This window comes from Haliotis rubra, unplaced genomic scaffold, assembly GCF_003918875.1.
Source record: "Haliotis rubra isolate DU_JTF1 unplaced genomic scaffold, ASM391887v1 Scf1023, whole genome shotgun sequence".
In the NCBI taxonomy this organism is placed as follows: Eukaryota; Metazoa; Mollusca; class Gastropoda; order Lepetellida; family Haliotidae; genus Haliotis; species Haliotis rubra.
Window position 1 is genome coordinate 128,732 of NW_025764919.1, and position 14,896 is coordinate 143,627.

The 14,896-nt window shown below is 41.3% G+C and overlaps 1 protein-coding gene across 3 annotated transcripts in view; it reads right to left on the bottom strand.

Moving 5' to 3' along the window:
- The window catches only part of LOC124271131 (RUN and FYVE domain-containing protein 2-like), an 88,707-nt gene that overhangs the window by 65,188 nt on the left and 8,623 nt on the right, over window positions 1–14,896 (bottom strand). For 2 of the 3 annotated variants that reach the window (XM_046706215.1, XM_046706202.1), the window contains exons 2-3: window positions 964–1,134; window positions 161–278 (exon numbers count right to left, since the gene is read on the bottom strand). In XM_046706215.1, the coding sequence (XP_046562171.1) occupies window positions 161–278; window positions 964–1,134 (289 nt within the window). Of the gene's footprint in view, window positions 1–160; window positions 279–963; window positions 1,135–7,931; window positions 8,452–14,896 lie in introns of those variants that run through there. The other variant, XM_046706208.1, reaches the window with a different exon arrangement.

Genomic DNA, 14,896 nt, shown 5'->3' on the forward strand with positions numbered 1-14,896 from the left:
GGACAGAGTGTATAAATACATACCCCTGAAATACTGACAATTCAGTTAATGTTTGTCAATATGTTTATTAAAGTTAAGTTCAATGCAAGTTTAAGGAGGCCCTCATATGAATATGCTCTTTCTAAATCAGTGTTGTAGTTCCCTGAAGTCCCTCACTCACTTGATGTGTGGCATGTCCCGCACACTTGTAGTTATCTCCCCTGCTTCAGGGGCAAACTTCTCGACAGCTTCCAGCACACCCCAGAACTCTTTCCGATCTCGCAAAATACCTTTCCTGGCTGAAAAAATTATCACAACCTTATGGCCCAACAATCACATGCTGAAATATATCAACTGTTGGTATAACAAATATGGATGGACAAAGTACTCAATATAGACAGCACAAAGAACCATAGACGATCACTAAAAGAATTGATTTCAATGTTTTCCTTCTCCTTCTAGCATCATTGATAAAGATCATTGCATTCTCCCTACCTTGTTGCTGACTCTCAAGTATAAAGTATAAAACAAAACGGGTGACAGGGACCCTTTGAGTAGAGGCTGTAACGTGGACCACAACATCGAAAACAATCCTCAAATCTGTGGTACCGACCCCAGCTGACATAGCTAACTGATAACTGTGACATAAGTGTAGTTAAAAGCAACGATATATAAACTCATTTTCATGACAGATATGATTGTCACCACTACTTAGCTCTCAGGAATCTCAGACATGAACTTGATGGCACTTCCTCCAAAGATCGGAGTTTGTATGTACATCATTGTGCATTAACTCCTCACACACATGACTAACGGGATCGGGTGGTTGCCACATGTCATCGTATCCCAATTGCATAGATCAATGCTCATGCTGTTGATCACTGGATTTTATGGTCCAGACTAAATTATTTACAGACCGCCACCATATAGCTAGAATATTGCTGAGTGCGGCGTAAAACTAAACTCACTCACTCACACACATACGTTTGAGGCCATGTCGAAGCACATGTTCCAGCACCACGAAGAACTGCTGTAGTGGCACATGGTCATCATCCAACATCCGCCCATGAGCCAAGGAAGAGTCAATCAGTTCCTTCACAATAAGTTTGGACACATTCAACAAGTTGGCTCTTTCAATCGTCCTTGGGTCCTTTCCTGTAACAAAACAAAATACAAAATAGAGCAAACAACCTTATTCACATTCAAGGAATACAAATGATCACTAACAGCTGAGGAATGATGAAACTTTGTCCATACAAGCAGCCAGAGGGTTGTGTTCTTCAAGGACTGACACATGGTGCTCCCACACAGTATCGGTCAACACTTACAGGACCTGGACATGTTGGAGGGGATATTATAGACGAACAACCACACGGAAGAATATAAACGTGAAGATCCAGGGATAGAATAGGTCTTTAGTAACCCATGTTTGTTGTAAGAGGCGACTAATGGGATCTGGGGGTCAGACTCTCACTTGGTTGACATATATCATCATATCCCAATGACATCAAAGCTTGTGCTGTTGATTAGTGAACCGTCTGGTCTGGACCTGATTATTACAGACCAACGCCATATAACTGGAATAATGCTGACTGCAGCGTTCAACAACAAACAAACAAAAACAGAAAAAGGAAAAAGGATGTTGAAATGACACCATCCATGTTGATTACCCTATAATAAGGATGAATGTTCAACATTACTGCATATCTGAGTATACTGTGGATTATATCCAGCCATTGTAACTGGCCAAAACATTCCCCTCGTCAGTACTCCATGGAAGGTTTGGCCACATTGGGCCAGACTTCCTTGTTTGTGTCATGGACAATATCTGAGAGAACATAAGTGAAGGTCGCCAGTGCTCAGCTTCAATACTGCGAGTGATACTATTAATGTTTCTGTAAATAGGACTGCTATTTGTTAAAATAGATACATGAAAATGAAACTCTTGTGCTTAAAGGCTGTTTCCTGTCATCACACATCAATGCATTGAAAAATTATTTATCACTTACAATACTTACTGCAGGTTTGTCTCACTGTTTTACATACAGAAATACTATGTTATCTTGTTTCCTGGGCCTGAAATCTCAGGCGTTTGTGACATCACATGTGTAATGTTACAAACTGAAAGGCTGGGCCTATCTCACTGTACATACAGTAACACTACAAACTGAAAGGCTGGGCCTGTCTCACTGTACATACAGTAACACTACAAACTGAAAGGCTGGGCCTGTCTCACTGTACATACAGTAACACTACAAACTGAAAGGCTGGGCCTGTCTCACTGTACATACAGTAACACTACAAACTGAAAGGCTGGGCCTGTCTCACTGTACATACAGTAACACTACAAACTGAAAGGCTGGGCCTGTCTCACTGTACATACAGTAACACTACAAACTGAAAGGCTGGGCCTGTCTCACTGTACATACAGTAACACTACAAACTGAAAGGCTGGGCCTGTCTCACTGTACATACAGTAACACTACAAACTGAAAGGCTGGGCCTGTCTCACTGTACATACAGTAACACTACAAACTGAAAGGCTGGGCCTGTCTCACTGTACATACAGTAACACTACAAACTGAAAGGCTGGGCCTGTCTCACTGTACATACAGTAACACTACAAACTGAAAGGCTGGGCCTGTCTCACTGTACATACAGTAACACTACAAACTGAAAGGCTGGGCCTGTCTCACTGTACATACAGTAACACTACAAACTGAAAGGCTGGGCCTGTCTCACTGTACATACAGTAACACTACAAACTGAAAGGCTGGGCCTGTCTCACTGTACATACAGTAACACTACAAACTGAAAGGCTGGGCCTGTCTCACTGTACATACAGTAACACTACAAACTGAAAGGCTGGGCCTGTCTCACTGTACATACAGTAACACTACAAACTGAAAGGCTGGGCCTGTCTCACTGTACATACAGTAACACTACAAACTGAAAGGCTGGGCCTGTCTCACTGTACATACAGTAACACTACAAACTGAAAGGCTGGGCCTGTCTCACTGTACATACAGTAACACTACAAACTGAAAGGCTGGGCCTGTCTCACTGTACATACAGTAACACTACAAACTGAAAGGCTGGGCCTGTCTCACTGTACATACAGTAACACTACAAACTGAAAGGCTGGGCCTGTCTCACTGTACATACAGTAACACTACAAACTGAAAGGCTGGGCCTGTCTCACTGTACATACAGTAACACTACAAACAAACTCAAAGGCTGGGCCTGTCTCACTGTACATACAGTAACACTACAAACTGAAAGGCTGGGCCTGTCTCACTGTACATACAGTAACACTACAAACTGAAAGGCTGGGCCTGTCTCACTGTACATACAGTAACACTACAAACTGAAAGGCTGGGCCTGTCTCACTGTACATACAGTAACACTACAAACTGAAAGGCTGGGCCTGTCTCACTGTACATACAGTAACACTACAAACTGAAAGGCTGGGCCTGTCTCACTGTACATACAGTAACACTACAAACTGAAAGGCTGGGCCTGTCTCACTGTACATACAGTAACACTACAAACTGAAAGGCTGGGCCTGTCTCACTGTACATACAGTAACACTACAAACTGAAAGGCTGGGCCTGTCTCACTGTACATACAGTAACACTACAAACTGAAAGGCTGGGCCTGTCTCACTGTACATACAGTAACACTACAAACTGAAAGGCTGGGCCTGTCTCACTGTACATACAGTAACACTACAAACTGAAAGGCTGGGCCTGTCTCACTGTACATACAGTAACACTACAAACTGAAAGGCTGGGCCTGTCTCACTGTACATACAGTAACACTACAAACTCAAAGGCTGGGCCTGTCTCACTGTACATACAGTAACACTACAAACTCAAAGGCTGGGCCTGTCTCACTGTACATACAGTAACACTACAAACTGAAAGGCTGGGCCTGTCTCACTGTACATACAGTAACACTACAAACTGTAACACTACAAAAAGGCTGGGCCTGTCTCACTGTACATACAGTAACACTACAAACTGAAAGGCTGGGCCTGTCTCACTGTACATACAGTAACACTACAAACTGAAAGGCTGGGCCTGTCTCACTGTACATACAGTAACACTACAAACTGAAAGGCTGGGCCTGTCTCACTGTACATACAGTAACACTACAAACTGAAAGGCTGGGCCTGTCTCACTGTACATACAGTAACACTACAAACTGAAAGGCTGGGCCTGTCTCACTGTACATACAGTAACACTACAAACTGAAAGGCTGGGCCTGTCTCACTGTACATACAGTAACACTACAAACTGAAAGGCTGGGCCTGTCTCACTGTACATACAGTAACACTACAAACTGAAAGGCTGGGCCTGTCTCACTGTACATACAGTAACACTACAAACTGAAAGGCTGGGCCTGTCTCACTGTACATACAGTAACACTACAAACTGAAAGGCTGGGCCTGTCTCACTGTACATACATACAGTAACACTACACTACAAACTGAAAGGCTGGGCCTGTCTCACTGTACATACAGTAACACTACAAACTGAAAGGCTGGGCCTGTCTCACTGTACATACAGTAACACTACAAACTGAAAGGCTGGGCCTGTCTCACTGTACATACAGTAACACTACAAACTGAAAGGCTGGGCCTGTCTCACTGTACATACAGTAACACTACAAACTCAAAGGCTGGGCCTGTCTCACTGTACATACAGTAACACTACAAACTGAAAGGCTGGGCCTGTCTCACTGTACATACAGTAACACTACAAACTGAAAGGCTGGGCCTGTCTCACTGTACATACAGTAACACTACAAACTGAAAGGCTGGGCCTGTCTCACTGTACATACAGTAACACTACAAACTGAAAGGCTGGGCCTGTCTCACTGTACATACAGTAACACTACAAACTGAAAGGCTGGGCTGGGCCTGTCTCACTGTACATACAGTAACACTACAAACTGAAAGGCTGGGCCTGTCTCACTGTACATACAGTAACACTACAAACTGAAAGGCTGGGCCTGTCTCACTGTACATACAGTAACACTACAAACTGAAAGGCTGGGCCTGTCTCACTGTACATACAGTAACACTACAAACTCAAAGGCTGGGCCTGTCTCACTGTACATACAGTAACACTACAAACTGAAAGGCTGGGCCTGTCTCACTGTACATACAGTAACACTACAAACTGAAAGGCTGGGCCTGTCTCACTGTACATACAGTAACACTACAAACTGAAAGGCTGGGCCTGTCTCACTGTACATACAGTAACACTACAAACTGAAAGGCTGGGCCTGTCTCACTGTACATACAGTAACACTACAAACTCAAAGGCTGGGCCTGTCTCACTGTACATACAGTAACACTACAAACTGAAAGGCTGGGCCTGTCTCACTGTACATACAGTAACACTACAAAGAAAGGCTGGAGCCTGTCTCACTGTACATACAGTAACTACAAACCGAAAGGCTGGGCCTGTCTCACTGTACATACAGTAAGGCTGGGCCTGTCTCACTGTACATACAGTAACACTACAAACTGAAAGGCTGGGCCTGTCTCACTGTACATACAGTAACACTACAAACTGAAAGGCTGGGCCTGTCTCACTGTACATACAGTAACACTACAAACTCAAAGGCTGGACTATGTTGGCGAGTTGCTGAATATATAGGAAATCTTAGTAAGTGTGCAATATAATGAAACACCTTGGTTTACAGTAGCATATCATCTTTGCACATCTTGGCATATTTACAGGACTCAAAATTAGTTTGCCTGAGAATTATATTTGTGGAGAGGTATAATTTTCTATGTCCCACATCATATTCCATGAGGGACATTGACTTGATATGAAAAGGGCACTAGGTTTGTATCCTATGTATTTCTCAACACTACAAGAATTTAATAAAGCCACCCTAAAACATTGGTTGTGTTCTCTCCATTACAGAGGGATGAAAATGTCTGAGAAGGAAAACCTATTTCAGAAAATCCTTGCACATAATACTTGCACAACAGCTATAACAGCATTAAACATGATGTTTCTTATACCAATGTGATTGTACTACATCGATCGCTTGTATTCTCAGTCTGGCAACAGTCCCAACACAGTTGACAGTAATCCTGTATGTTGTCATAGAGTAAACAAAGTATGTACCTTTGAATTATCTAGAATAGGAAAAAGACAACAACTAGAGTTAACCACATAAATCAAGGAAGACTTTTTGAATGGCACTATTGTTTGTTATGATGTGAGTTGTGATGCAGTAGTATGTGAGTGTCTAAAGCATGGTCTGACAAGCACTTTGGTCAGTCAACTTTAGCATGCTGGACTATGTTTTTCTCCATACCTTGAGGTGTATTTATTATTTTCTGGTAGCACATTAGTTCATCACTTACGAACATGCATTTCTTCTAAGGATGTTTTCACAGCAAATATGTTGAACATGTTCAAGGGTTTAACAACCTTTCGAGAAATGTTGCAATCAATTTTCACCAAATCATTGATTTTCACAAGCGTCTTCAGTGGGGCTTGACTCCTTATACACACAACAACAGAAACAAATATTCTTATTTTAATCTCACATGTACTTTAGTGAAATAGGTTTCAATACAACCTAAAAACTCTTTTGAATGATGTATTTTCACATAAAAGCTCCTTCTAATAAACTTTTTGTTGATGTTTTCATGAGATTCATAGCTTTGTTCACTTAACAATGAAACATTTAGATGCAACAGATGTAATAGATAATTGATGTAATAAAGTTACAGCAAGGTGAAGGTTCATGATCTCATCCTATCAAATTACAGCAAGGTGTCCTGACACGTTTCACATGTTACATCTTTACAAAGTAGCCTGTTGTAATGACATGGAATATCTCCTTATATCTTGGCATACAATGGTATATTGTGATTTATTACATACCCTGTGGTGCAAATTGTGGTCTGTGGTACAATTGAAAGCATGCATGCTTCATTGTTTACTTTGATGTAAACTACATAAATCTGACACTTTCCGGGGCCTCAAACATACACAAGGAAACCTCACATGACCTGATCTTTCTATGCATGAACAGTGGCGATGTTAACATAAGGAATCCTAACACTGTACTGCAGGAACTCCAGGATTCTGACATTATAACAGAGTACATAAAACACCAATAATTAGAGATTCATGACACCGATATAACCACACTGATATAATGACACTGTGTTCTATTAACGACCTCATCTAACACTAATTATCTCATCAGATGTCAGCTCTTGCAGTTATACTTTCATGTTTCTGCCAGTGACACATGTATCATCTCCAGGTGCTAGGTTTAAGGTGGGAACTATTCTTAACTCTTGGTTACCATGGTTACTCTTATCTCTGTTGACAACACAAAGAATGCTGACTATTTTGAACTGTTTCCAGTATTCACACGTTTTACACATTTAACCATGTTCAATATAATATATGCATGATCTTCATTCTGAACTAAATTTTAATTGATGACATAACCAGTTTAGGTCAGACAGATTCTGCCAACATGAACAAATTCCTAATGACACAGGAAAGCCTTCAGAAAATAATCAATATGTTGTTCATCCCAGTTTATTATTGAGACATACCGCACATGTGGAAGATGGTGAACTGACACTAACGTCTAAATGTCACAGATTAACATCAACATAATTTGTCTTCCTTGGACACCTGACAACACCAGCCTGTTGCATGTCAGTCAAATATACAACCAATATGTTTGTTGACACTACAACAATTCACAATTATGTTTGTTCAAATATCATATTTCTCTTTCCCTGAATTCTAATTAATGTCTTAATATCACATACTTATAGATTGTTCACCATATTCAAACACCATAAATTAATTTGAAAAATTCCATCAATGGTATGAACCATATAAGAAATGAGTCTACCCACCTACCACCCTACCCCGCCCCCTCCCCCTGCCTACCATCGTCGGAGGAGACAATCATCTCATCCTGCATCTGCAGCTGGACATCACTGAGTTCCCGCAGACACAGCCAGTCGCCATCAACAGACACACGGAAATTACACAAATAGATTGTTTCTTCTGCCATGGTCCCAATATATGGGGAATCAGTGAATTAGTCAGTGAGAGAGTGCCCCTCCACAGAATATTTAGTGTATGTCGCCAGAGGCAGCTAGAATTGCCAGCAGGCAGGGGACAGTGTGTTCTTCCTCCATGTTGTCTCCCCACATACCAGGAACCTGCTGTCTCAGAGTACAAGGTATTGATCTCAGCCAATGCACACAATCATTATGCTAATATACCCTGGCACCAAGAGCCTCCAGCCTGGCCATCCACTTGCTGGCGAGATGGTGATCACTGAGCTGTAGCAACACGCTCCCCTAACTGTAGCTGCTATTCTTGTCAAGAATGGTGTGGCCAGGTAGCTTATGTTCACTGCTCACCAGTGATGTGAAGCCAGCATCTCATGGCTGACAGCTGAAGCTTCATACATTATGACAATTAGCAGTCCAAGGGAAGCAACTCTTGTTACTTGGCATATTCTAGGACATTCTGATACAGTCGTATTGAAAGACCATGTTCAGAACCAGTGTTTAACTCAAATTTAGTTTTTAGACAGTATGACATTACCAGTATCTTTGTGAACTAACTAGACATTCATTTTTCAAAATGATGCAAAATTAAAACAAATTCTTAAAACTTGCCTGTCTGCAACAGGGATTTACCTTGAGTCCTGTATTTGAGGATCCCTGGGACTCATACTCTTAGTTTTCACGGGTCCTGGACAACAAAATGGGGGTCCCAGACACTTAAATATTATCATTAATACTGTTATTGTATTGTGTATCATGATCATCACTTAATGATTACAGTAACTAAATTGCATATGATACCATAACCCAACTAGTAGCAAACTCCGTGATAACCTATTATATACCTACTCACTGGGACGTGACAACCCATACACCCACTCACTCAGACGTGACAACCCATACACCCACTCACTCAGACGTGACCACCCATAGTCACTCACTCACTCAGACGTGACCACCCATACACCCACTCACTCAGACGTGACCACCCATACACTCACTCACTCGGACGTGACTACCCATACACTCACTCACTTTCGGCGTGACTCACTCACTCACCATACACTCACTCACCGGACGTGACCACCCATACACTCACTCACCCAGGCGTGACTACCCATACACCCACTCACTCAGGCGTGACCACCCATACACTCACTTCAGACGTGACCACCATACACCACTCACTCAGACGTGACCACCCATACACTCACTCACGTGACCACCCACACACTCACTCAGGCATGACCACTCCACTACACTCCATACTCACTCACTTCGGCGTGACCACCCATACACCCACTCACTCAGGCGTGACCACCCATACACTCACTCACTCGGATTCGGACGTACCCATACACTCACTCACTTTCGGACGTGACTAACCCATACACTCACTCACTCAGGCGTGACCACCCATACACTCACTCACCCAGGCGTGACCACCCATACACCCACTCACTCAGGCGTGACCACCCATACACTCACTCACTCAGGCGTGACTACCCATAAACTCACTTCAGATGTGACTACCCATACACTCACTCACTTTCGGACGTGACCACCCATACACCCACTCACTTTCGGACGAGACCACCCATACACTCACTCACTCAGGCGTGACCACCCATGCACTCACTCACTCAGACGGTGACCACCCATACACCCACTCACTCAGGCGTGACCTACACTCACAGGCACTGACCACTCACTCACTCTTTCGGACATGACCACCCATACACTCACACTCACTCGGAAGTGACCACCCATACACTCACTCAGGCGTGACCACCCATACACTCACTCACTTTCGGACGTGACCACATCACTCACTCGGACGGGACATGACCACCCACGCTCACACCCATACACTCACTCCTTTCGGACATGACCACCTATACACTCACTCAGGCGTGACTACCCATACACTCACTCACTGGGACGTGACCACCCATACACTCACTCACTTTCGGACATGACCACCCATACACACTCACTCACTCGGACGTGACCACCCATACACTCCATAGCACCACCCATACACCCACTCAGGCGTGACCACCCATACACTCACTCACTCAGACGTGACCACCCATACACTCACTCACTCGGACGTGACCACCCATACACTCACTCACTGGGACGTGACCACCCATACACCCACTCACTGGGACGTGACCACCCATACACTCACTCACTCAGGACGTGACCACCCATACACTCACTCACTCAGACGTGACCACCCATACACTCACTCACTGGGACGTGACCACCCATACACTCACTCACTCGGACGTGACCACCCATCACTCACTCACTGGGACATGACCACCCATACCCACTCACTGGGACAGTGACCACCCATACACTCATTCACTCACTTCAATTTTCATCCCACTGTGACATGTATTTCATGATTCGGGGTATATTTAACATGTTTCAACCACTCCAAGTTATATCAGTTCAGTATGATGAAGAACAAGAAACAATCAGAGAAGTTCAATTATCAATTACCACAAGAACAGAACTCAAACTTAAGGCTAAACCAAAAACAAGCACTTGAAATATGCACTTTATCCCTGGGCGACTGTGAATGAATACAAACAGGCATTCACACCATAGATAACTGAAAAATAATAGTTCACTCTCATTGATGAACAAAAGTCTAAAATGCTAAATTGGAAATAATTGGGAACATCTCAACTCCTAACCAGGCAAACAATCCAGAACTGACCTGCCAGGTTTAACCTGAAGACGTATGAATACTTCAGATCATTGTATTAATGATACCCCAGCAATGATACCACGTACACTCCAGCAATGATATCAATTATCATGTATACCCAGCATTGATATCATGTATACTCCAGCAATGATACCATAGCATTGATATCATGTATACTCCAGCATTGATATCATGTATCAATGTATGCCACATTTCTCCAGTGCTAAAGAAACTTCATTGGTTGAAGGTGGCAGACAGAATCACTTATAAAGTGCTCCTGTTAACCTTCAAAGCAAGGACAGGCCTAGCCCCTGTGTATCTCCAGGAACTCCTCCAGGAATACAAGCCAGCCAGGTCTCTTAGATCCATTGGACAAAGCATGCTGTGTGTTCCACATGCAAGGACCACCACCTATGGAGATCGATCCTACGCCAGAGCAGCTCCACGACTCTGGAATGATCTGCCAATAAAACTGAGACTTATAAATAACTTGGCAACTTTTAAAATCAATCTCAAGACTCACCTATTCTCAAAGACATACGCCTAGACCGAGTGGACCTTGCTGATACATGTGACATGCATCCTCTCAAATGCTTTTGAGCAGTTATACTGACTGGATTCTTGCGCTATATAAGTTCCTAGTTGATGATGATGATGATGTATAACCCAACAATGATACCATAGCACTGATATCATGTATACTCCAGCAATGATATCAATTATCATGTATACCCCAGCATTGATATCATGTATACTCCAGCAATGATACCATAGCATTGATATCATGTATACTCCAGCATTGATATCAATTATCATGTATACCCCAGCATTGATATCATGTATACTCCAGCAATGATACCATAGCATTGATATCATGTATACTCCAGCATTGATATCATGTATAACCCAACAATGATACCATAGCACTGATATCATGTATACTCCAGCATTGATATCAATTATCATGTATACCCCAGCATTGATATCATGTATACCCAGCATTGATATCATGTATACTCCAGCAAGGATACCATAGCATTGATATTATGTATACCTCAGCATTGATATCATGTAAACTCCAGCAATGATACCATAGCATTGATATCATGTATACTCCAGCATTGATATCATTTATCATGTATACCCCAGCATTGATATCATGTATACTCCAGCAATGATACCATAGCATTGATATCATGTATACCCCAGCATTGATATCATGTATACTCCAGCAATGATACCATAGCATTCATATCATGCATACTCCAGCATTGATACCATGTCTACCCCAGCAATGATACCATAGCATTGATATCATGTATACTCCAGCATTGATATCATGTATATTCCAGCATTGATATCATGTCTACCCCAGCAATGATACCATAGCATTGATATCATGTCTACCCCAGCATTCATATCATGCATACTCCAGCATTGATATCATGTCTACCCCAGCAATGATACCATAGGTCAAATTTGTTGTCTGTCTATTTGTTGTTACTACTAAACCCCCCTGTTTATTGAATTCATCACTCGTGCTGTTTGTATTTAGTTCCCTACTGGCCTCTTCCAATAGACTGATCCAGTCCTAGCCGATAAGCCCCGCCCACCTTGTTTTTGACGTTAGGGGGGACAACCACTGACAAATCACAATGGCGTCACCGCCGGCGAAACGTACGTGTTTGCGAACGTTGTTGATGAATTCTGCTTGTGATCGTTTGTGAATGTTATTTAAAGAGGCAAGTTATACGTATGTGATTTTTAATATAGTTTAGCTGGCAGATTGCAATTGGTGAAAATCAGTTACATGCCCGATGAAAAATGGTCTCAACTAACTACTGAGACTGTAGGAAGCGTAATTTCTTTCGAATCAATTAATCTATCTGGCAATTCACCTCCATCACAGATATTAGCAGGGGAAGGGTAACTGAATTTTGTTGTTTGGGTTTTATAATTTTATAAAAAACGTGAACACAACCACATGTTCATGTTGCAGATCGTTTCAGTATCTATAAATAGATTATCAACACTGCATGGGCGCCTTTACTTGTAGTTATCCGTTGGCATTCAGATTTAGTTCAATAATCTGAAAACATGGGTTTCTATCTTTTAATGAATTAAGCAGAAAATATTTCCCATCTACTACTTCGTGCACCTTATCTGTCTGTATATAATTAATGTAAACAAATCCATCACAGCATAACCTATTTGATCTTATTTGGAAACCTGGAAAAGGTAATTGGGCTTGTAAACAGTATGTTTCCATGGTCGTATCTGGACATACCCAGAAGCAAATATTCAACAGCTGATCTGCAGCAATTCTCAGTAAAGTTTCCCTCTTCAAAATCTGTACACCATGATAATATGACACTGAATATAAGGAAATCAATTTTTTAATCATCATTTCCATTTTATTTTTCTATATGTACTTTGTTGTGGAATCCTAATTTACATACAAACTTCCACAATACTGGACTTCATGAACAGTGTTCACGAATAGCGTCCGACCCTCTGACAAATCGGGCAAATTCGCCAACGGTCTGATAAAAGTCTACATCCCGCCAGCCCCAGTGTCTGGCTATATATTTCACAATGACTTTGACTGAAGTTGTTATATGTGACATGTGTCACTTGTTTACTGTTTATAAATCTTATGTTTGTTAATAATTTCAATGCCAATTATGAGAAATGATAAATCTGAAATGTTTATTTAATTTTATTCTATGGGTCCTGTGAATTTTCAATGGGTCAGACAGACATATGAAACTTACAGGACCCAATGTCTTGTTATTTGAAACACCATTCGTGAACGCTCATGAACTGCCAGCGTTTATGTACAGGTATGTCACAGCACCAGAACACAAAGAAGATCCAGGATACAGTCTGCACCTGTACACTGACCCATCTTCCAGAAATAGGAAACCTGTGATGCAAAATCTTAGAACAGAGGATCCACAGTTATCCGAACAATTAGCTAGCATTGAAATAGAATGTTACACAAAATACAAATGTATTTTTTTTTCATCAGAGATGTTTAACTGCTGACTACTAGTGTAAATAAGGTGCAAAGAATATATCCTATGTTCAAAGCTTTTTGTCAATACAATTACATATTGACATTATTGCTTCTTAAACAATGATAATCTTGGTTTTATAAGATCTGAGACCATATCCCTAGAGGACATAACACTGATTTTGATCTATTTCCTTTTCTCAGATACTTACTATTGACAGATTATTATTTATTTTATTACCCTTCCATGTTTACTAAAAATGCAAGATTCTTAAAACATACCTTGCTATCATTTCCAGTGTATTAATCAATATGACAGTTGTAATATTACTCCTAAAATGTACCAATATATGTGAATAATTCATGTTGTAACAAAACTTGAGATCATTATTAAGATATACACTTTATTTCACTCCGTCCAATACTCCAGAAAGTCACTATTCTTCTCACATAGTTTTCGTATTCGATCAACATGGAGGAAGGTAATTCAATTCAAAGTCCCATGCATCTCTTTATAAAAATTCTGAAATATTTAAAGCATGGTTTTATAGGCACTCATATCAATTAATTTTGATACTTGGATATTGCATGATAGGCAACTGCTGACACTGACAATATTTCCGTTTGAATAAAAAATATTACTCCTCGAATATTTCGCTCTGTTAACAAGATACTGTAGGCCTTCAGATTGTGCTTATGAAACTTAAAATATCCTAAAATGTGTGACAAATTTAAGAATATCTAAGATGGAAGGGGACAATATCTGCCACATTGTTCTTTCATGTAACAAGTTTTGCTATTTCGGTCGACCCTTACCGAAATCAGATTGCCGTCAGATTTGTTTACATTGTGTCACGTGTTTCTTGCCTGTCTCATATCAGTTTTATGGCGTACCTAGTAGTGACTAAAAACGTTAAGCAAAAACAATTTTGTAGTTACAAGAATTGTCCGTGTTTATAACACTTGCAAAGTCTTAAACTGCTATTTGTTGTCATCAATTGGTAATGATTTTGCACATGTGCAAAAGTGTAGAAATTCGTGCAAATTCTCATCAGCAGGCAGAAGTAGGTTTCGTGAACCATGGTGCAGACAT